The sequence below is a fragment of the Callithrix jacchus genome, chromosome 22, assembly GCF_049354715.1.
Source record: "Callithrix jacchus isolate 240 chromosome 22, calJac240_pri, whole genome shotgun sequence".
NCBI lineage: Eukaryota > Metazoa > Chordata > Mammalia > Primates > Cebidae > Callithrix > Callithrix jacchus.
This window is the reverse complement of record NC_133523.1, coordinates 17,905,980-17,929,445: the sequence shown is the minus strand read 5'-3', so window position 1 is coordinate 17,929,445 and position 23,466 is coordinate 17,905,980. Positions and strand designations below refer to the sequence as shown.

Genomic DNA, 23,466 nt, shown 5'->3' with positions numbered 1-23,466 from the left:
TATTTTTTTTGAAAATGGTGAAATAATGGGCTCCTACTCAAGGATGATTATGAGTGGAGAGGCAATGGAAGAGCCCAATCAATTATATCATTTATTGTAATAATTCTGGGCCAGGCACTGTGGCTCATGCCTGTGTAATCCCAGCACTCTGGGAGGCCGAGGCAGGTGGACCGCCTGAGGTCGGGAGTTCAAGACCAGCCTGACCAACATGGTTAAACACTGTCTTTAAAAAATATAAATAAATAAATAATAAAAAATAAAATAATTCTGTAATCAGTCGTGGTTGTGAAGGCTATGAAGTCATGATGATTCATAGAGCTCAAGAAATTATGCCATTTATATTTGTTGTTGTAATGTCATAATTGGTAATATTTCTTGTATTGGACTTTGAAGCTAGCACTCAACAGTTCTGGTGGCAGTGCTTATATCTCCCACCCACTCAGGTAAGGGCAGGATCCCCAAGGGGCCTTTGCAGGGAGGAGTCCCAGCCATATCATTCCTTTGTCTTTCCCTCCCCACCTCTGACTTGTGGTAATGGGAGACAGCATACCAGAGATGAAAACTCAGCTGTTTGATTCAGCTGGGTTGGCTAGCTGGGGCTAATTTGGCTGGATGCAAGGAGCAGGGTTTGGGAATGGCGCATATGAAGCCAACTTTTTGTGATCTCTGAATTCTGAGGGCATGGCTGCTAGGTAGAACCCAAGGCTCTGGAGTCAAACAAATCCAGATTCAGATCCTGAGTCTGAGGCACTCACCAATTTCACAGTTCTCCCCGGCGAAGCCCTGATCACAGCTACAGCCATACATGGTGCCATTGGCATTACACGTCCCTCCATGAAGACAAGGGTTGTTCTCACAGGGATCCAAGGGGGCTGCAGGATAGAGGGGTAGTGTGGGGAGGAGTCAGGCCACAGGTCTTTTGCCTTCCTGGAATCAACACCCCAGGCCCCCAAATCCCTCTAATCAAATCCTCTCTATGGAATCCTCTCTATAACTTCACCAACGAGAGGTCACCAACTCCCTCTCATATACCCCATCACGAGGAGTTTGCTACCTCCAGAAACTGCCCCAAAGCATCTGTGGGCTTCTCTGCCTGTAGCAAAGTCCTTCCTCAGACTGAACTAGAATCGGGCTCCCAGAGACCAGCACTTCCTGAAGGACCTTGTAGAATGTTTTCTCCTTTATTTATTTATTAATTTTTCTAGACGGAGTCTCACTCTGTCTCCGAACTAGAGTGCAGTGGCATGATCTTGGCTCACTGCAACCTCCACCTCCCGGGTTCAAGCCATTCTCCTGCCTCAGCCTCCTGAGTAGCTGGGATTACAGGCACACACCACCACACCTGGCTAATTTTTTGTATTTTTAGCTGAGATGGGGTTTCACTATGTTGGCCAGACTGGTCTCGAACTCCTGACCTCGTGATCTGCCCACCTCAGCCTCCCAAAGTGCTGGGATTAACAGGTGTGAGCCACCACACCCAGCCAAACACAGGCTTAAGTGTCCTCCCTTTCTTATCCCCCCTCCTTTGGGCACACCCTGCTCATCACTGTGCTTCTCACAAATTGGGGCACAGGGGTGGACAGAGGTTCTAGCCTGGGCGACAGAGTGAAAAAGAAAATCCTCATTCTGCCCCAGCCAACCCAGATCCCCTGTTAGGGCAGCATCTGACCATTCCACTGCACAGAGGAATTAAATTTTTTAAATTAAATTAAATTTGAAAAAAAAGGCCAGGTGCTGTGGCTTATGCCTGTAATCCCAGCACTTTGTGAGGTTGAGGCAAGTGGATCATCTGAGGTTAGGAGCTGGAGACCACCAGCCTGGCCAACATGGGGAAACCCCGTCTCTAATAAAAATACAAAAAAATTATCTGGGCATGGTGGCGCATTCCTGTAATCCCAGCTACTTGGGAGGCTAAGGCAGGAGAATCTCTTGAACCCAGAAGGCAGAGGTTGCAGTCAGAGAAGATGGTGCCACTGCACTCCAGCCTGGGAGCCTGGGCGACAGAGCAAGACTCCATCTCAAAAAAAAAAAAAAAAAGAAAGGCTTAATTCTTGCACAGGGGCCGTGCTAATCTTCTCTGCATTGTTCTAATTTTAGCACACGCGCTGCTGAAGCGAGCGCTACTTTACTTTTTCATTAGAACAATCGTTTCTTGTCTGTATCTCCCCCTAGAGCCCTGGTGTTCCATATGGCAGCCACATATAGATATTCACACTTAAATCAATTGAAGTGAATAAAAGCAAAAACGTCGCCCCTTAGTTGTCCTAGCCACTTTTCGAGTTAACGTCGATGGAGAACACTTCCATCCCTGGGAAAGTTCTAGAATGTTGCTCTAGGACATCAGTTTTCAGAGGACAGGATTTGGTTTCACCATAGCGTCCGGAACAGAGCGGGTGCTCAGGCATGGCTTGCTAAGGGAATGAAGGGAGCAGCTGCTCTCCTGTAGTGGCTGAGGCTTGTCCCTGGGGTAGCCCCATGGATGGCAAAGGGGCTTGTGGATGGCAGGGCCTGTGGCTGGACAGTGGCCCTGCACGTGTGTGCACACGCACAGGGCTGCCAGGCGGCGGGACGCATGAGCCCAGCCAGGTGCCCCGCGCTGCTGACACCTGCCCACAGACTGGCGGTGACTCAGTCACTCGCTGGTACTGCGTTTATTTTTGGCTTCATTAGCATTTCTGCCGCAAGCGGTGGGTGGGTAGGCGCCTGGGTCTCCCCGGCACTGCCCGCCAATCTCCATCCTGCTGCCACAGGCTTCATTGTGGAGCCCAGGATCCAGAAAAGTCCAAGAGAGACCCAGCCTCAGCCCAGGTGCGGCTCCAACCCCCGTTTCCTTAGTGTTCCTGTGTGGCCGCCCTCCCTCCTCTCTGACTGCCTCATCTCTATTTCTTTGAGCCTTGAGCTTCTCCCCCTCCAATCGTCTTTCTATGTGGGGATGATCCACACATAGCCTGTCTCTTCTCTCCTCACCACCACCTTAGGATTAAATTTTTTTTTGAGATGGAGTCTCGCTCTGTTACCCAGGCTAGAGGGTAGTGGCGTGATCATAGCTCACTGCAGCCTTGACCTCCCAGACTCAAATGATACTCCCACCTCACCACCCCTGCATAGCTGGAACCACACGTACACACCATGCCCAGCTAATTTTAAAATTTGTTTTGAAGAGACGGGGTCTCACTCTGTTGCCCAGGCTGGTCTCCAACTCCTAGGCCCAAATGATGCTCCCACCTCAGCCTCCTAAAGTGCTGGAATTACAGGTATGAGCCATCTCACCCAGCCTCATGTACTTTTTTAGGCCAACGAACTTTTTTAGGCTGTTTCACAGCCTACTGGCTGAGACAGAAGCCCGGTTTTCTGGCCAGGTGTGGTGGCTCACACCTGTAATCCCAGCACTTCAGAGGCTGAGGTGGGCGGATCACTTGAGTCAGAAGCTTGAGACCAACCTGGTCAACATGGTGAAACCCCATCTCTACTAAAAATACAAACATTAGCCAGGCATGGTGGTGCATGCCTATAATCCCAGCTACTCAGGAGGCTGAGGCAGGAGAATTGCTTGAACCTGGGAGACGGAGGAGGTTGCAGTGAGCTGAGATCGCCACTGTACTCCAGCCTGGGCAACAGAGTGACACTGTCTCAAAAGAAAAAGAAGCCCTGTGTTCAGAAGGCCTGGATTCAAACCCCAGGATTGACACTCCTTAGCTGCATAGCTGCACATGGCCCTTAACCTCTCTGTGTCTGTCTCCCTATCTGCAGAGTGAGGATCACACTGGAGCTTTTCCCATAAGCACATTATAAGGATTAACCAAGATAACTCTGGTAAAGTGCTTTGAATAAGTCAGGCATGCCAGCAATAACCCATAAATATCAGCCTTTATCGAAACAAGCGCCCTTGCCCCTGGGTCAGCCTGCCTCCCGGACATCTAAGAAAAAAAGATTTGCCAGGCGCTACAGCTCATGTCTGTAGTCCCAACATTTTGGGAGGCTGAGGCGAGAAGATTGCTTGAGCTCAGGAGTTTGACACCAGCCTGGATAACATAGGGAGACGCCATCTACACACACACACACACACACACACACACACATTAGCTGGGTGTGGTGGTTGCATGCCTGTAGTCCAAGCTACTGGGGAGACTGAAGTGGGAGGATAACTTGAACCTGGGAGCGTCACTGCACTCTAGCCTGAGCAACAGAGCAAGATCCTGTCTGGAAAAAAAGAAAGAGAGAGAAGAAAATTTAAAAAAAACGATCCCAGCCAGGCACGGTGGCTCATGCCTGTAATCCCAACAGTTTGGGAGGCCGAGGCGGGTAGGTTACAAGGTCAGGAGATTGAGACCATCCTGGCTAACATGGTAAAACCCCGTCTCTACTAAAAATACAAAAAAATTAGCTGGGTGTGGTGACGCGCGCCTGTAATCCCAGCTATTTAGGAGGCTGAGTCAGTTGCAGTGAGCAGAGACCGCAACACTGCACTCCAGCCTGACAACAGAGTGAGACTCTGTCTCAAAAAAAAAAAAAAAAAAGATCCCACCCAACACAGCCCACAGAAGTGACAGACTGGATGATGAAACCTAGCATCGCCTAGTTCCATCATCATGACACTTTGCCTTCAAGAAAAAAAAAGGCCGGGCATGGTGGCTCATACCTGCAATCCCAGCACGTTGGGAGGCTGAGGCTGGCGGATCACCTGAAGTCAGGAGTTCCAAACCAGCCTGGCCAACATGGTGAATCCCCGTCTCTACTGAAAATAAAAAAATTAGCCGGGTATGGTGGCACACACCTCTGGTCCCAGCTACTTGGGAGCCTGAAGCAGGAGGATCACCTGAGCCTGGGGAGGTCGAAGCTGCAGTGAGCCATGATCTTGGCCCTGCACTCAAGTCTGGGTGACGGAGTGAGACCCTTTCAAAAAGAAAAAAGGTGGGGGGCAAGTTAAACCCAACGGTGTTAATAAAAGTGTGCAACCCAGCCGGGCGCGGTGGCTCAGGCCTGTAATCCCAGCACTTTGGGAGGCCGAGGCGGGCGGATCACCTGAGGTCACCAATTCGAGACCAGCCTGGCCAACATGGTGAAACCCCGTCTCTACTAAAAATAGTAAAAGTAAGAAATGTCGGCCGGGCGCGGTGGCTCAGGCCTGTAATCCCAGCACTTTGGGAGGCCGAGGCGGGCGGATCACCTGAGGTCACCAATTCGAGACCAGCCTGGCCAACATGGTGAAACCCCGTCTCTACTAAAAATAGTAAAAGTAAGAAATGTCGGCCGGGCGCGGTGGCTCACGCCTGTAACCCCAGCACTTTGGGAGGCCGAGGTGGGCGGATCACCTGAGGTCACCAATTCGAGACCAGCCTGGCCAACATGGTGAAACCCCGTCTCTACTAAAAATAGTAAAAGTAAGAAATGTCGGCCGGACGCGGTGGCTCACGCCTGTAACCCCAGCACTTTGGGAGGCCGAGGTGGGCGGATCACCTGAGGTCACCAATTCGAGACCAGCCTGGCCAACATGGTGAAACCCCGTCTCTACTAAAAATACAAAAATTAGCCAGGCGTGGTGGCGGGAGCCTGTAATCCCAGCTACTCAGGAGGCTGAGGCAGGAGAATTGCTTGAACCCAGGAGGCGGAGGTTGCGGTGAGCCGAGATCGCGCCACTTGGCTAATTTTTGTAGGATGGCAGGCATGAGCTATCACATGCAACCTCTTTTTTTCTGTTTGTTTGTTTTAAAATTTCATTTGGCAAAAAAACCCAGCTTAACTTGGTAGGACCTAAGAAGGGCTGGAATTTGTAGGCTGAGCTGAGGCAGAGCTGGTCCCGGGGAGGCGGTGGCTCACACCTGTAATCCCAGCACTTTGGGAGGCTGAGGTGGGTGGATCATGAGGTCAAGAGATCAAGACCATTCTTGCCAACATGGTGAAACCCTGTCTCCACTAAAAATATAAAAATTAGCTGGGCGAGGCAGCATGCGCCTGAAGTCCCAGCTACTTGGGAGGTTGAAGCAGGAAAATCGCTTGAACCCACGAGGCGGGGGTTGCAGTGAGCTGAGATCTCACCACTGCACTCCAGCCTGAGTGACAGAGCGAGACTCTGTCTCAAAAAAAAAAAAAAAAAAAAAAGACGTAGGCTTACTTGAGCTCCCACTGAGGTTTGACCAGTGATTATCCAGGTGGCGTTGTACCTCCATGAGCCTCAGTTTACTATCTGAAGAATTGGGGTGATCTTCACCCCTTGTGTGCCTTCCCAGCAGCCACTTTCCCTTTGGCTCAAGGCCCCCCACAAATAAAATCACTGAATTCCAGCTCCCATTCCCATTTGTCCAGGAAACCCTTCCTGCCACGCCTCCTTCCTCTGGTCTCAGCCGGGAGGCATCTGTGTCCAGCTCTGTCTTACCCAGACTGGAGAGTCCTACAAGGTCAGTCCTTGGGCATCATACCACTGTCCAGCTCAAAGCAGATGTAGACATGGCTTATAACTGATCTCATTCCCCAAATCAGACTCCACTCCATGCCTCACCACTCCACATTTTGTTTTGTTTTGTTTGAGACAGAATCTCACTCGGTCACCCAGGCTGGAGTGCAGTGGCTCGGTCTCAGCTCACTGCAACCTCCGCCTCCCAGGTTCAAGCTATTCTCGTGCCTCAGCTTCCCCAGTAGCTTGGATTACAGGCGTGTATCACCATGCCTGGCTAATTTTTGTATTTTTAATAGAGACGGGGTTTCGCCATGTTGGCCAGGCTGGTCTTGAACTCCGATCTGCCCACTCAGCCTCCTCAAGTGCTGGGATTACAGGTGTGAGGCACCGCGCCTGGCCACTCACCACTCTCGCATTTTGGTCATATGTGTGCTCTGTGCCCAAGCATTACTTCATCTCCTGGCCTTTCCCAGTGCTCTTTCCTCTGCCAGCAATGTCCTTTCTGAAATTCAACTCCACCTGATAAGCTCCTACTTCCAGCGTCACGCCCTACTAGAAAGCTTCCAGATCCCCAGGACAACCTTCCTCCCTGCTCTGGGCTCCCCTATCCCCTGCTCCTCAATCCCTTACCATGGAGAACTGGACAGAGCCCTGGGACCTGGTACTCACCCTCCTCCGCACCCTCATTTGTTGGGGTCCCTGGGAGGTCTGGGGTGGCTGGCTCCTCTCCACTCGCCACCTCCTCCCAGAAGCTCTCTACGCCTGGACTCCCTGCCAGGACCTCCAGTTCGAAGTCTTCTGTACCCAGGGTGACAGGCAGCAGGGTGCTGGAGGAGTCCCATGGCACTGTAGGCTCCCCTGAGGAAACTGAGGCAGCCTCACCCACACTGGCTGCAGTCGGTGTCCAAGGAGACACAGCTGATTTCCCTGGAGGGCTGCTCTGATGCAGAGACACTGAAGTTTCTGTTGTTCCCTGGGTCTCCACCTGGTCCTCTGGCTCTGGGTGGGGTTGGGAGCTTGAGGAGGCCAGTGTAGACATAGCTGGAACCCCAACCTTGTCCCCCTGCTCTAAGGTCGTGAGGGATGTCGCAATGCTTGTATCCAGGGCCACCTGAGGGCTCAAGGTCATGCTTTCGGCTTCTTCAAACATCTGGGATCCAGGTCCCCAAATTCCACTAGCATCACTGGGGGCCAGCATGACTGTGGAATCCATGGGATTCACAGTGGCTCCTTCATCTGTAGCAACCCAAGGCTCCAAACTCGGGGTGACTTTGGGTATCAAGAAGACTCCAGGGCTCTCCATGGGGGAAGATGGGAGGCTTGCATCCAGCCCTTTGCTATACACTGAAGGCCGGGGGTCCTGCACCTCATCTACAGTGGCCTGCGAGACAGAAGTGGGCCTTTCTGCTGTGTTGAAGACCCCAGACTCGGACCCTGAGAAGCCCCTGAGGCCCACGGGCTCAGTGGCAGTCTCAGTGGGGAAAAAATCTGCAGCCACATTCCTGTCCACAGAAGGCCATGGGCTGGAGCTGGGGTGCTCAGCTTTGTTGAGCTGGGCAGGGCTGGTCTCCCCAGTTTCTCTGAAGTCCACCCTGGGGGACTCAGATGTTGCGAGCATGGGCTCTTCAGCCTGTCCTGTCGGGCTTGAAGAGGGAGGGATGGAATACACCGTGGTCTCTGCAGCAGGGGATGGTGGAGCCGTGGCTGTGGCCTCACCAAGCCCTTCAACCCTATCAGCCTCGGTGGAAGTGGGGGTGGAGAATGGTAGCAGCCACTGTTTGGGACCACGCAGCATGGCCATGATAGGGAGATCTGGGGAGGGGAGCACGGGGGATGCCTCCCAGGGGGCAGGGCCGGGAGCCGGGACAGTGGCCTCTGAGGGGTGCCAAGACAGGTCTGGGGTGGCTGGCCTGGCACTGGGGCCCTCAGCTTTCTCTAGCTCCAGGACAGGGGCCCTGCTTTGGCCTGAGATCCTGGGTGGGACCACGGTCGGAGGCCACAGCCAGGGCTCTGGGGAGCTCTTGCCACCAGCGGAACCTGCAACAACATCAAGGCAGTCATTACAATAATCTCTCAGCGGCCCCTTTGGTTGGACTCCAGGCCCAAGGGAGAGGGGGCTTCTGGGGCCAGGGGACCCAGCAGGGATTGGAGCTTCCTCCCCCGTCCCGAATGTAGGCCTGGCTAACTCTTCACCTTCGCCTCCAGATCCCCAGGTAGGTCTGCCTCCCCCGGAGCAACTCACCAGCTCCAGGCATGTCCACCTCATTGGTCAGATCGGCCCAGGGGCTCTGGCTCCGCCCACTGCCCAACATCTCTGTGACAGCCAACGGAGGTTCCACATGGTTCCCTGCAGCCTCTGGGGTGGGGGACTGGGCACTGGCCTCCATCTCCGCTTGCAGTCCTGGCTCCGGTTCCTGCTGCTGGAAGTAGCGCCCATTCAACCCTTTGAAGTGCCCCATCCTCCTGGGCGTAGGGCCAGTTGGGGCCACCTCTGTATGTGAACCAGCTGCAGTGTCTGCCCCCATGTCGCTAGGACTGGGGGGCACCGCGCTCTGCCACACTTCCCCAGTGGGCCATGAGGCCAGCATGGGCTCCCCAGGGGTAGGGCTGAGGGTCTCTTGAGACTCCTGCTTCTCCGCCAGGATCAGAGGTTCTTCTTCCCCACTGGACACCAGAGGCTCCTGGAAGTCAGGAGTGACCACTTCGGCCTCCTCCAGGGTGGGCTCCAGTTCTCTAACTGGGGGCCCCTCTGCTGATACAATCTCCCCCTCATCCCCAGAGGATGGGCTCTCTAGGTCTCCATGTTGTGATGTGGGGTGATGAGCTGTGGGAGAAAGCAGAAGAGGTGGTGTTAAGTTCAGGGGTTGCCTGGGAAGTTCTGCTTGAAGTCTACCCTCTTTCCAGCATGCTGCAGCGCAACCCTTCTGTGCATCTCTGGAGTGGGAGCAGGGATGACACCTGAGTGGCTTCTGAGATTTCCCCCAGCCTGAGAGAGGGAAGTGCAAAGTTTTCACCTCTACTGTTCGGGCTGGGGCCCCACTGAGCCACTGTCAGGATCAGTGTCAACTGGCTATAGTGAGGACTCAAGAGACAATTTGGGCCAGGTGTGGTGGCTGACATCCGTAATTCCGGCACTTTGGGTGGCCGAGGCCGGTGGATTACTTGAGGTCAGGAGTTCAAGACCAGCCTGGCAAACATGGCGAAACCCCATCTCTACTAAAAATACAAAAGTTAGCTGGATGTGGTGGCACATGCCTATAGTCCCAGCTACTCGGGAGGCTGAGGCAGGAGAATCACTTGAACCTGGGAGGTGGAGGTTGCAGTGAGCTGAGAATGCACCACTGCACTCCAGCCTGGGTGACAAAGTGAGACTCTGTCTCAAAAGAAAAGAAAAGAAAGGACAATTTGGCTCATGGGCAAAACTCAGGCAGTGTCTGACTTGAGTCACTGAACTTGAGTCTGCCCGTTGAGGGGTTCGACTCCACCTTGGTGACGGATCCTCACCATGAACAGGAGGCACCCAGGTTGGGGCAGCTTACTTAGAGGACTTGGTTCCTTAGCATTGATGTTAAAGCTGTCCCCACTGCCCCCCAACAAGAGCGAGTGTCATCCCTGCTCCCACCCGGGTGTGGAGCCCAGAGGTGGCCAATTGAGGCATTCTCTCTTTCACAGGGGTGTGTATGCTTATGGGCGTGGCTCTAGATAAAATATGCTCCACCCAGGGGCGTGTCTTTCAGGGGTATGGGGCCTCCAGATCTCAGGGGATACACCCCACCAGCAAAGGTGACTTCCCGCCATAGTGGCCTCCTCTGGAGCCTTGCCCTTTGCCCATGATGCTCCTAGGGAAAGACCAGTCGAAAGGGGCGTGGCCCTCATCCAGGGGCGTGGCTTGTCACAAAACGGGCTTCCACAGTGTCTGTCCCTCGGCTGGGAGAGGCTCTAGGGGCGTGGCCTTCGCCAAAGTGAACGCCCTGGGGGGCACACGCGGCCACCAGGGGACGCACGCACCTCGGAAGCAGTAGGCGTCGAAGCGTGCGGCGGGCGAGGGGAAGCCGGTCCGGTTAGCGAAGCGGTAGACGGTGCGCACGCCCGGGGCTGGGCCCCCGCAGCGCCGGCGCGGCGTCTGGATCGGGTAGCGCACGCTGCCGTCCGCCAGCCAGCCCGGGTCACACTGGTCCAGGCCCTCGTGCCAGGCCAGGTGTAGCTGTCCCACCGAGGCCAGCGCGGCACCCTGGCGGCGGCACTGCGCGCGCGCGCCGGCCAGTGTCAGGCGGCGGGCCGGGCCCACGTAGAACACCTCGCCTGTGGGAGGGGTGGGTGGAGGTCAGGGGGGCTGGGTGTCCTTGGAGCCCGGGAAGTGGGTCCAACGCAAGCAGTCCCGACCTGGACGCGTTAGGGTGGTGGTTAAAAGAGGCGGTGACAACCGCAGCAGTGCGTCCAGTTCCAGGACCATCGATGTCTTTACCTCTCTTGCAGAGCTAAGCCTCTTTTTACAAATACAGTAACTCAGGCCCGTGGGCAAGTCGGCCTTCAGAGAGAAGGAGGGGCTCAGTGAAGGGGGCTCACAGAGGAGGAAAGGGGTAGGGACAGTCAGGCGGGGAGGGGAAAGGGGTTCAGCGAGGGAAAGAGGATCAGAAAGAGCAAGGGGGCGCAGAGCAAGAGTGGGGCTCAGGGAGGCATGGAAATCTCAGGGAATGGGTGGGATCACGCCTTGGCTGCACGTTTAGAGAGGTATACGACGGGAGAGTTGCGTAAGGACCAGGGAGGGATGGGAGTCGGCGAGAATAATAGTCGGCTCAGGGAGAGGTGGAGGGGCCTGGTCCTGCCAGCCCCAGACTTACCCCCCAGCTCCCGGGCAAAGCAGTACACATCGTAGAGTTCCTGTGGGTTGCGCCTCCCATAGCTCCGAACCCCTGGAAGGCTGCTACGGTCGCCATAGCAACCAGGTCGTGACTGGGTGATAGGATACCTGACAACACAAGGGGAGGGTCCCTCTCAAATGCGTGCTCCAGGAGCCCCCAGGGAACCTCCTTCCCCATGGGCTAGTCTTCATCTCCCTGCCCTGTGTACCCCCTCACCGAACAGTGCGGTCAGAGAGCCAGCCGGCATCGCAGTTGTCAAACCCGTCCTCGAAGGCAGCCTGTAGATGCCGAGGGGCTGCGATGATGGCTGAGCTGAGACGGCAGGCCTCCTGGGCCTCAGCGAAGGTCAGTGCGTAGCGATCCCGGGCTGCCCGGTAGTGGAACACAACACCTGTTGGGGAACATCCAGGATAGGGGGCGGTCGACTTACGATGGAATCTTCAAAAACAGACCTACCTCTTGCAGAATGACTCCCCACCCCGGTCTGATAATAGACCCAGTGCCAGGCACAGTGTGGGGTGAGGGTGGGGAGAAAGATCCATATGCCCCCATTTTACAGATGAGGAAACTGATAACAATGGCCATAAAGGGTTAGAAGTTAGCAAATATTTACAATGTGAAATGCATTTACAGCCGGGCGTGGTGGCTCACTTCTGTAATCCTAGCATTTTGAGAGGCTGAGGTGGGTGGATCACTTGAGGTCAGGAGTTTGAGACCAGCCTAGCCAACATGGTGAAACTCCGTCTCTATAAAAATACAAAAATTAGCCAGGCATGGTGGCGCACTCCTGTAATCCTAGCTACTTGGGAGGCTGAGGCAGAAAATCGCTTGAACCTAGGAGGCAGAGGTTGCAGTGAGCCGAAAACATGCCATTGCACTCCAGCCTGAGTGACAGAGTAAGACTCCATTTCAAAAAACAAAAACAAAAACAAAAAAATAGCTGAGCATGGCGGCATACATCTGTAATCCCAGCCACTCAGGAGGCTGAGGTAGGAGAATTGCTTGAACCCAGGAGGTGGAGGCTGTGGTGAGCCAGGATTGAGCCACTGCACTCCAGCCTGGTAGACAGAACAAGACTCCCTCTCGAAACAATAAAAATACAAAATACAAAAAAGAGAAGCATTTACAAGGATTATCTTATTGAACTCCTACAACAAATTTGATTGTTTCAGAGGAGAAAACTAAAGGTCAGAAAGGTTGAGAGACAGGTCCAGACCACGCAGCAAAGAAGCAGCAGAACCAGAATTCAAATTCAGAGAGATCTGACTCCAATGATGGCATTCTTCATGCCCAGGGCTAGGCCCTGGAGGTAGCAGGAGGTGTGGAGAAAACTGACAGAGAGATTCCGCCTTTTAGGAATTAAGTGCATGCGCTGATAGGGAAGCACAGGCAGCACCACCAGAGGCCAAATGTGGTTCTTGCCTGGCCTGGAAATGGGGTCCTGGACGGCTTCCTGGAGGAGGTGGCATGTAAGCCAGGATGTGAAGTACCAATAACAGGCTCACTGTAATTCAAATTCTGATTTAGGGATGAAAGAAATGGCTGAGGCCGGGTGCGGTGGCTCATGCCTGTAATCCCAGCACTTTGGGAGGCCTAGGTGGGTGGATCATGAGGTCAAGAGTTCGAGACCATCCTGGTCAACATGGTGAAACCCCGTCTCTACTAAAAATACAAAAAATTAGCTGGGCATGGTGGCGCGTGCCTGTAATCCCAGCTCCTCAGGAGGCTGAGGCAGGAGAATTGCCTGAACCCAGGAGGCAGAGAGAGGTTGCCGTGAGCCGAGATCACACCATTGCACTCCAGCCTGGGTAACAAGAGAGAAACTCCGTCTTAAAAAAAAAAAAGGAAAGAAATGGCTGAACAAGACCAAGAAATGAAACACTTTGCTCTGTCTTCTCCCACTGAGAGCCCTTGTGTCCTCAGCATTGGACCAGTACAGAGTAGGTGCGCAGTACATGTTTGGCCGAGTTTCTGGGCACAGAGGCTCGCGCCTGTAATCCCAGCACTTTGGGAGGCTGAGGTGGGCAGATCACTTGACGCTAGGAGTTAGAGACCAGCCTGGCCAACATGGTGAAACCCTGTCTCTACCAAAAATACAAAAATTAGCCAGGTGTGGTTGTGTGCAACTGTAATTCCAGCTACTCCAGAGGCTGAGGCAGGAGAATCACTTGAACCCTCGAGGCACAGGTTGCAGTGAATCGAGGTCGCACCACGGAACTCTAGCCTGGGTGACAGAGTGTCTCACACAACAACAAACCAAGTTTGGCTGAATGAATGAAATGGAGCTACCCAGATGTGGAATTCACTTACCTCACCTCTAATCAGTTTTTGTGTGCATGTGTGTTTTTGTTTTTTTTTTTTTAGCTTTTATCGATTTTGAGAAATGAGGCCTTTGAAAGGGATGATTGATTGACCCCATAAACTATGTGGTGAGACACTGTGTCCCCAATTCACAGTTTGGGGGTATGCAGGTTAAGCCCCAAGACGGGAATCAGGGACTTGTAAGTTAAGGGAAACAGGAGTCCACAGGAGTTTGCTGCACAATCCATTCATTGAGTCATTTATTGAGCATCTACTGTGTGCCAAACCCTGTTCTTTATTTCATTTTTAGTTTTTGACTATTTATATATTTATTTATTTGAATCAGGTTCTCTCTCTGTCACCCAGGCTAAAGTGCAGTGGTGTGATCTCAGCTCACTACCGCCTCAACTTTCCAGGCTCAAATGATCCGCCCACCTCAGCCTCCTGAGGAAATGGGACTACAGGCGCGCACTAGCATGACCCGTTTTGTAGAGACTGGGTATCACCATCTTGCTCAGGCTGGTCTTGAACTCCTGGACTCAAGCAATCCTCCTGCCTTGGTCTCTCAAAATGCTGGGATTAGAGGTGTGCACCATCACACCTGACTTATTTAGTTGTATTATTATTTTTGAGACTGGGTCTTGCTCTGTTGGCCAGGCTGGAGTGCAGTGGCATGATCAGGGCTTGCAGCAGCCTCAGTCTCTCGGGACTCAAGCAATCCTCCCACCTCAGCCCCCTCAAGTAGCTAAGACAACAGGCACACACCACCATGCCTGGCTAATGTTTTGGAATTTTAGTAGAGACAAGGTCTCACTATGTTGCCCAGGCTGGTCTTGAACAAGCCTGGGATCAAGCAATCTTTCTGCCTCAGCCTCGAAAAGTGCTGAGATTACAGGTGTGCACTGCCACGCCAAGCTCAACAAGAAGAATTTAATAGGCCGGGTGTGGTGGCTCACGCCTGTAATCCCAGCACTTTGGGAGGCCGAGGCGGGTGGATCACGAGGTCAAGAGATCGAGACCATCCTGGTCAACAAGGTGAAACCCCGTCTCTACTAAAAATACAAAAATTAGCTGGGCATGGTGGTGCACGCCTGTAGTCCCAGCTACTTGGGAGGCTGAGGCAGGAGAATTGCTTGAACCCAGAAGGTGGAGGTTGCGGTGAGCCGAGATTGTGCCATTGCACTCCAGTCTGGGTAACAACAGCAAAATTTCGTCTCAAAAAAAAAGAAGAGTTTAATAAAGGAATTGGTGGCTGGGCGCGGTGGCTCATGCCTATAATCCCAGCACTTTGGGAGGCCGAGGCCGGTGGATCATGAGGTCAAGAGATCGAGACCATCCTGGTCAACAAGGTGAAACCCCGTCTCTACTAAAAATACAAAAATTAGCTGGGCATGGTGGTGCGTGCCTGTAATCCCAGCTACTTGGGAGGCTGAAGCAGGAGAATTGCTTGAACCCAGAAGGTGGAGGTTGTGGTGAGCCGAGATTGCGCCATTGCACTCCAGCCTGGGTAACAAGAGTGAAACTCCATCTCAAAAAATAAATAAATAAATAAAGGAATTGGTTAAACAGCTATTTGAGAACTGTTCTTTGCTTAATATTAATATACATTTTTAATTAACTTACTTTTTAAAAACTTGCCTCACGTAAAAAAACTTAAATGTATATTACAGGGAATTTTTAATTTCTCTTTTAAATAGCCAATATCCTTTGTCTTACTTAAAATCAGATAACCATAAAATTGACTTAAAGCAAAACCCGCCTAGAAGGAGAATGCAGTGAGCTGAGACGGCACCACTGCACTCCAGCCTGGGCAACAAGAGTGAGACTCCATCTCAAAACAACAAAAACAAATCCTGCCTATATATTGTGGCCCCCAGAAGTCTGAGCTGGAGACTCCTCCCTCATGGCTAAAAAGGAAAGGTGTTAAAGACAAGGCAATGCCCATAAATACTTTTTTTTTTTCCTGAGGCAGAGTCTTGCTTTGTTGCCCAGGCTGGAGTGCAGTGGTTCGATCTCAGCTCACTGCAAACTCTACCTTCTAGGTTCAAGCAGCTCTCCTGCCTCAACCTCCCAAGTAGCTAGGATTACAGGCATGGCTAATTTTTTTTTTTAAAGTAGAGATGGGGTTTCATCATGTTGACCAGGCTGGTCTCAAACTCCTGACCTCAAGTGATCCGCCCTCCTCTGCCTCCCAAAGTGCTGGGATTACAGGCGCCATAAAGACTTTCTTCATTACTTTGTCAGAAGAATTGAAAGGGAATCCCTGTTCAGAGAGTGCATTTTTTTTCCCTCTCTTTCTTTCTCTTTTTTTTTTGGAGACGGAGTTTCTCTCTTGTTGTCCAGGCTGGAGTGCAATGGCATGATCTTGACTCACTGCAACCTCCGCCTCCCAGGTTGAAGTGATTCTCCTGCCTCAGCCTCTCAAGCAGCTGGGATTACAGGCATGCGCCACCATGCCCAGCTGATCTTTTGTATTTTTAGTAAAGATGGGATTTCTCCATGTTGGTCAGGCTGGTCTCCAACTCCCGACCTTAGGTGATCCGCCCACCTCAGCCTCCCAAAGTGCTGGAATTACAGGCCTGAGTCACCGCGCCCAGCCCAGAGAGTGATTTCTATCATCTAGGCTGGAGGGCAGTGGCAAGATCATAGCTCACTGCAGCCTCAACCTCCCAGGCTCAAACGATCTTCTCACCTCTGCCTTCCAAGTAGCTGGACTACAGGCATGTACCCCCATGCCCGGCTAATTTTTGTATTTTCTGTAGAGATGAGGTTTCGCCATGTTACCCAGGCTGGTCTCGAATTCCTGTGCTCAAGCGATCCACCCGCCTTGGCCTCCCTAAGTGCTGGGATTACAGGCATGAACCACTGTGCCAGGCCTCAGGGAGTGATTTCTAAAGTGACCTTCAGTGGGTGGGCTCCAGGCTCAGCCCTCCCTCTCCCAGCCCCCCGGCCCCTCCTTTGCCCCCAACTGACCTGTGACCTCCAAGGGCACCAGGTCCTGCTCATCCTCGATGCCCCTCACCACCTGGCAGCGGTACAGTCCGGAGTCGCTGGCCCTCAACGGCCCCAGCAGTAGCGTGGCGTTGGCTCGGTGCCGGGGGTAGGCAGGCAGTGACACTCGTCCCTGCCAGCTTTTGGCCACCCTCACAACGTTGTCCTTGGCCACCAGGATGGGCAAGTCCTGTCGCTGGCCCGATGCAGTTCGCACCTTGGTCCACTTGATCCGAGGGGCGTCTCGGGCCGCACCTGGCCGTGGCTGCAGGGTAAAGAGACACGGCAGGGCCACCAGCTCTGCCAGCGCAGCCCGCACTGACCCAGACCCCAGCTTCTGCATACGGAGCCCTCCTTCGCTGGCATCGGCGATATCCTGTGTGCCTGGGTTGGAGAAGGTGGAGAGAGGGCTTGACTCAGACGCAAGAACCAAGCAGGGACTGCTATTTCCCTCTTTTTAAAAATTTTCTTTTTAGAGATGGAGTCTCCCTCTATTGCCCAGGCTGGTGTGCAGTGGCACGATCATGATTCACTACGGCCTCAAGCTGCTAGGCTCAAGTGATCCTCCCACCTCAGCCTCCCAAAGCGCTGGGGTTATAGGCATGAGCCACTGTGCCTAGCCCCTTGTTTCATTATTATAATAATTATTATTTTATTTCTTTATTTTTTTGAGATGGAGTCTCGCTCCATCTCCCAGGCTGGAGTGCAGTGGTGTGATCTCAGCTCACTGCAACCTCTGAATCCTGAAGTCAAGCAATTCTCCTGCCTTGGCCTCCAAGTAGCTGAGATTACAGGTACACACCATTATGCCTGGCTAATTTTTGCATTTTTAGTAGAGATGGGATTTCGCCATGTTGGCCACGCTGGTCTCCAATTCCTGACCTCAAGTGATCTGCTCACCTTGGCCTTCCAAAGTGCTGGGATTACAGGAGTGAGCTACTACCCCCGCCCTTATTATTTTTTTGTCTCGCTTTGTCACCCAGGCTGGAGTGCAGTGGCATGATCTCAGCTCATAGCAACCTTTGCCTCCCAGGTTCAAGCGATTCTCGTGCCTCAGCCTCCCAGGTAGATGAGATTATAGGCATGCGCCACCACACCTGGCTGATTTTTGCATTTTCTGTAGAGACAGAGTTTCGCCATGTTGGGCAGGCTAGCCTAAAACTCCTGACCTCAAGTGATCTGCCCGCCTCAGCCTCCCAAAGTGCTGAGATTATAGGCATACCGCACTGTGCCCAGCCCCTCACTTTATTTTTACAAGGACAGAGATGTTACTCCAGTGCCACTGACTCACTGTATGGCCCCAGGAGAGTAACTTTCCTTTCCTAAGTCTCAGTTTTTCTGAAAGGTAAAGCAAGAGACAGCTAATGAAAAGGAAATGGCGTTTCTGGAGTACCGTCTTTACAACAGGCGCTCTATAGCAAATTTGATTTCCATAACCATCTGCAGGGTAGCAATGTCTCATTCTCTTTGGGGGGGAGTTGAGGAAACTGAAGTTCAGAGAGATAATTATACTTGCCTAAGGTCACAGAGCAAATCTGTGAGTGATTTCTAAAACATGGGCTCTTGACCACCAGCAGAGGCAGGCACAGAGACCTTTACTTCCATTGCTCCACCCTTGGCAGACATCACCAATCAATCTCTGCACTATTCTCATTTCTTTCTTTCTTTCCTTCTCTCTCCAGTTCATCTGAGCAAAACGGTGAGAGGCGGGAACCTCCAGCTTCTGCTGACAATGACTAAAAATAACCTCTTAGGTATCTTGTTCGCTTTTGACTGTTCAAAGGCCTTTTAAAATCTATTTTCATTTTATTCTCTAACCCATGCCAGAAGACCAGCAGGAGAAGGCTCTGGAATTCAAAAGCTGTCCCATCTTGTCCATCCCCAGACCCCAATCTCTCCCTCCCCACAAACCAACTCACCCTGTTCCCCAGCCACAAAGAGCAGCATCTGCAGCATCAAAAGGCCTGAGGCCCAGACAAACGTGGTCCCCATCCTGGACCTGGAACGAAATGGAGAGGAAGGGAGGAGTGAGCCACAGCCCAAACCTCCCATACATTCAGCATGTAGGACCAACTCCCCCACTCCACGGATCAGGAAATCAGGATTCAGAGAGGCCAGTGTGTTATTCAAGGTCACAGAAGGAGCCTGCAAAGTGCTGAGCCAGGATTCAAACCCAGGGCCACTTGACCTCAGAATCCAAGCAGCGGCTGGACACGGTGGCTCATGCCTGTAGTCCCAGCACTTTGGGAGGCTGAGGCAGGAGGATTACTTGAGACCAGAAGCTTCAGACCAGCCTGGGCAACATAGTGAGATCTCATCTCTACTAAAAAAAAAAAGAAAAAAAAATTAGCTGTGCCTGGTGGTGTACACCTGAAGTCCCAGCTACTCAGGAGGCTGAGGTGGGAGGATTGCTGAAGCCCAGGAGTTCAAGGCTGCAGTGAGCTATGATCACACCACCACACTCCAGCCTGGGTGATGGCTCAAGACTGCCTCAAAACAAAACAACAAAAAACAACCAAGCAGTGAAGTCTTGTGGTCAGAAGCCTGGGTGCTTTAGTGAATCAAATCTGGGATAGGCTACTGTTCCTTGTGTGGGACCTTGACCAAGTTGCTTACCTTCTCTGTGCCCTCCTTTCTTGGTGGGTCAGATGGTGATAACATCAGGTGGTTGAAAGGAATGGATGAGTCAATATCTATAAAACACTTAGAACTGCCTCGTGCAGAAAGGGGCACATTTTAGCTGCTGCTATTATTACTGACCTTAACATAGCCAAGATTGAAATACCACTTTTTAAGTCAGCCTCCTCCATCAGACTGGCGGCTGCTAGAGGGCACGAGTCAGTCCCAGTCCTCCCAGCATCCCCAGTCCAGGCAGCAGGCTGGCCTCCAAGCCATCCTTCAATCTGGGTTTGCTGGCTGACACGATTCGCAGCTTCAATTCCAGGATTTGGTTGTCACCAAGATTCTATTCTTGGTTTCTGGGATTTTTGGAGGAGCCGCCAACTCCTAGCTGGAGGAAGGGGCTCACCCCTGCCCACCCATCCTCCCCCTGACTTCACAAGGCCCAACAAAGATGCTTCTTAGGTCCACAGAGAAATTTCAGTTGTAGGTCCAATTCCCTATAGGGACTAGGACCCACGGGCATAAAGTGGACAATTATTAAGCACCTACTATGAGCAAAGCCCATGCCAGTCGTTGGAACACAGCAGTGCATTTCCTGACCTCACATTCTTCCACAGCCTAGAAATCCGGGGGAGGTGGTCCCTTGCCAAAACCTCCCACCCCTGAGAATCCCCCCTCACCAGGGCTCAGGAGGTGGGCGCAGATGGGAAATTAGAACATCATCTGCAAACCCAGCCCTTGCACCCCGCCCCCATAAGAAATTATCCCTGAGGAGGGGGTGTGAACGGAGTCCAGAATGGAAGGCTGTGGAGGACAGCTGTCCCCTTCCCCAGTTCTCCCTCCCGGCTGGGAGGCCAGCCTAGGACCTGTCCATGGTGCTGAATTCTGAGGCGGCAACGCAACAGCAAAGCCCACCTGGTCTACTGCTGCCTCCCGCCAGCTAACAGGATGTCTCAGGGACCAGAGAGGGCTAGAGGTTTGCCTCAGGCTGCACAGCAGGATAGTGGTCAAGGCCAGACCCTGGGCCTGTGCCCCCAACTTAACCTCAGCAACCTCTGCCTTCATCTCAGGGTGTTTTCGTTTCTTCCCCTTAGAACCCCGAGCAAATGTGGGGTCCCCTCATGGTTATTTCAGCCCTGGCCAGGTATTAGAGAGAGACAGGACTGCGGGTTGCACCTGCCCCCAACAGGGCTTTAGGAGGGGACGAGGCCAGAGAATTCACACACACACACACACACATACACACACACTTAAGAGGACAGACTACATCCAGATAGCCCTGCTTCTAAACTAGGACAAGCTGCTTCAATCGCTCTGTGCCTCAGTTTCCCCACCTCTAAAATGGAGATCATCCAGCAAGTACCGCCTACAGCTACTGTGAGAATGAAATGACCTAAGACTTGTAAAGTCCTAGAAATGTTAAATTTAAAAACAGCTCTTTAGACACAAAGCCGAATGTATACACTAAAAATATACTGAGGTTGCCCAACATGGTGACAGACACAGTTTCAGGTGCACAAACCCCCTACACACCCTCCCACTCCCTTCCACTTGCACCCTCACACACCCACACCCTTCTCTTAAAATACCTCCTCCCCAGGGCGGCCAGAGATGAGCATTTACACAGCTGTCTGGGGCCCGTGCCCTCATGAATAATGTAAGAGCCTCATGCATATGCAAGCAGGGGCCTGCGGGGTGCTGGAGGAGGGGCAGCTCCGATCAATGTGAATGTGTGTGTGTGTGAGTGTGTGTGTGTATGAGTGTGTGTGTGTGTGTCACCTCCTTCACTTCACTCCCACCTCCAGTCTCAGTCAACACTGAGGGTGAGTTTGCCAATGGGCATTTGTGAGTGTGACTGGGTGTGTGTCTGGGGTGTTGTGTCGTGGCAAGGGTGTGCAGGCAGTTGTGTCCTGCGGTGTGTGCATGCTGTATTTGCGGGCCCACAGCAGCTCCATGCACCAGGTGGAGCACATGGGACCTAGTGTGATCTGTGGATGTGTGGGTTTGAGTGACCCTCGGCAGGGGCTGTGCGCACATGGGTGTGTTTCTGACCTGAGAGTCAAGGTGTATTAGTGTGCATGAGTGTGAGCGTGGAACTCCGTGGAGGAGAAAGGGAGATGGGCTGCCTCTTGGGGACTTCAGCCCCTGCTCATGCTTTTCCTGTTAGCACCCCAACTCTGGACACAGACCACATCCCACACCCCCATGCCCAGGGCGCACACTGCCAATCACGTGGAAAGAAGCCTTGGTCCCTTCACATACACATGCAGGACACACACAGCCACACACCCCAGACACAGACCCCGGGGAGACACACACTCACACAGATTCACAGTGACATTAACAAAGAGAGACAATATGGGCACTCACAAGACAGGCGGCATGTCTTCTGCACAAAGACACACCCACAGTCTCGGGCCCCCCACATAAACCCCTCGAGGAACGGAACAGCATCGGACATAGCTCCTCACTCACTCACACAGCGATGCCAGCCCCTGGCACAAACCGGGATGGATATATGTGGCCGCGGTGACTGATAAGCACCCATCATTTTGCCACATGGTGATGTGGCCCTCGGCACAAGTTTTCCAACAAAGACACAACCACAGTCACATCAGACTCACAGGGGACCCTAGAACCCCTGGGCACATTCCCCTCCCCGCCTGTCTGGGGTGGACACACACACAAAACCCCCACCTCCTTGAGGGGGAACTTCGATTTCGAAATGTCCCCCGGCCATCGCGACGGCTGGGTTCTGGGGTCCCACAGTGCACCCACCCCTCCCTGCCCACCCCGCCCCCCACGTCCCCCTCTGGGGCCCAGCACCAACCCTCTCCCTGGCCTGGCTGTTTCTCATTGATGCTGCCTGAGAGGAACAAAGCCCCGTGCGTAGGGATGGGGGTCGCTCCTGCCCAGACAGAGCCTGGGGTCCCAGCCCCTTGCTTCCCAGCGCCTGCACCCCCAAACCAAGCCAGGACTTCCATATGTGTCCTATGGACAGGTGGAACTGAAAGGGGTGGGGTAGGGGTCTAGGTCATGCTGTAGGGATGTGGGAGGATGTGGAGGTGCTGGGGGACAGCCCCCATCTCTGAACTGGTATCCCTCACAGGTCCTGGGGATCCATAGATGGGGAACCACAGTTGGGGGACCCCCACCCCACCATTCACCTGGGACACCCAGCATGTTCCCTGGGTAAGGGACAACACCTCAACTCAAGGTCTGAGGGAACGAGGGAACAACGGGGAACCACCTTGGGATGGGGCCCCCCAGAACCTCCTCCCTGAGTCAGAACGGGGTGACCGGACCTAACCCGAAAAGACAGGGAGACGGCAGGGGGCCCCTTCCTCAAGGCCGGTCGCACTCAGGACAGACACCATTCCACTGGGCTCAGGCCGATCTGGGGGTCCCCCTCCCCACTGCAGTCTGGCCCGGAATCCTCCATCCGCAAATTGGGAATCCCCACTTAAAATCCTGGGGTGTCTCGGCTGAGACAAGGGGGTGCCCTGTTCTGGAGTCCCTCATTCAGCATCTGGGTGTCCTCTTCACTCCAAAGTCGGGGGCCCCCTCCCCTAGCCCTGTTTCCCATTGCTCCCTCCCCAATCCTGAGACCCACCCCCAGCCCGTCCCCCTCCCCACCGTGGGGTGGTCTCCGTATTCCACGGACAACCTTCCCCCCAAAATGTGTGTCCGCCTGACGTTTTCAAGCCCCCTCCCAGTTTGCGCTCCGTCTTCAACCCCGGGTTCCCCTCCCCCGCTTCAGCCCTCTCCCCATTCTGGGGGCTTCTACCTTGTCTCAGGTCCTTTCCCTAATCCCAGGTTCTGCCTCTAATCCCTAAGTCTTTTCCCCCAACGCGTCCCCCTCACGGACCCCCCACCTGGCTCCTAGCTCGGACGCATCCCGGGGCGGCCGCCCGGCACAAAGGACGCTGCGCTCCGGCTCAGCCAGCTCCGCGCCGGGTCCAGCCCCTGCGCCCTGCGCTCAGCTCGCCCTAGCGCCGCCTCAGTGCTTATAAAGGGGCCGCGAGGCCGCTCTGCGCATGCGCCCCCGCCAGCCAAGGCCTCTGGCTGCGCGAGGGAGGGGGCTCCCCCTGCCTAAAATCCCCACCCCCGCCCACTTTTTGGACACTCACCGCACCCAGGAGAAGACTGCACTGACTCCCCTCCCATTCTCTTCGCCCCGGGAACCGCGTTAAACCTTCCCAATACGCCCAGGATGAGGCTGTCCCATTTTACAGGTGGGGAAACTGAGCCCCAAGGAGGCAAAGTTGCTTCCCAAGGTCACGCACAGAGGCAGAG

General features: G+C 53.5%; 1 protein-coding gene and 1 pseudogene across 12 annotated transcripts in view; both read right to left on the bottom strand.

Annotated features, from left to right (window-relative positions):
- NCAN (neurocan) overlaps positions 1–23,151 on the bottom strand; it is a 39,883-nt gene extending 16,732 nt beyond the window's left edge. For 2 of the 12 annotated variants that reach the window (XM_078361881.1, XM_078361883.1), the window contains exons 1-11: positions 23,046–23,151; positions 19,309–19,464; positions 19,165–19,179; positions 18,468–18,547; positions 16,531–16,932; positions 11,473–11,647; positions 11,236–11,363; positions 10,403–10,696; positions 8,637–9,218; positions 7,064–8,431; positions 756–872 (exon numbers count right to left, since the gene is read on the bottom strand). In XM_078361881.1, coding sequence (XP_078218007.1) covers positions 756–872; positions 7,064–8,431; positions 8,637–9,218; positions 10,403–10,696; positions 11,236–11,363; positions 11,473–11,647; positions 16,531–16,932; positions 18,468–18,547; positions 19,165–19,179; positions 19,309–19,358 — 3,211 coding nt within the window. In that variant the 5' untranslated portion in view covers positions 19,359–19,464; positions 23,046–23,151. Of the gene's footprint in view, positions 1–755; positions 873–7,063; positions 8,432–8,636; positions 9,219–10,402; positions 10,697–11,235; positions 11,364–11,472; positions 11,648–16,530; positions 16,933–18,467; positions 18,548–18,736; positions 18,872–19,164; positions 19,259–19,308; positions 19,465–23,045 lie in introns of all 12 variants that reach the window. The other 10 variants (XM_035287388.3, XM_078361886.1, XM_035287389.3 and 7 more) reach the window with 7 other exon arrangements.
- On the bottom strand, positions 2,021–2,121 carry LOC118150347 (U6 spliceosomal RNA; annotated as a pseudogene).
- Positions 23,152–23,466: the final 315 nt, after the last annotated feature.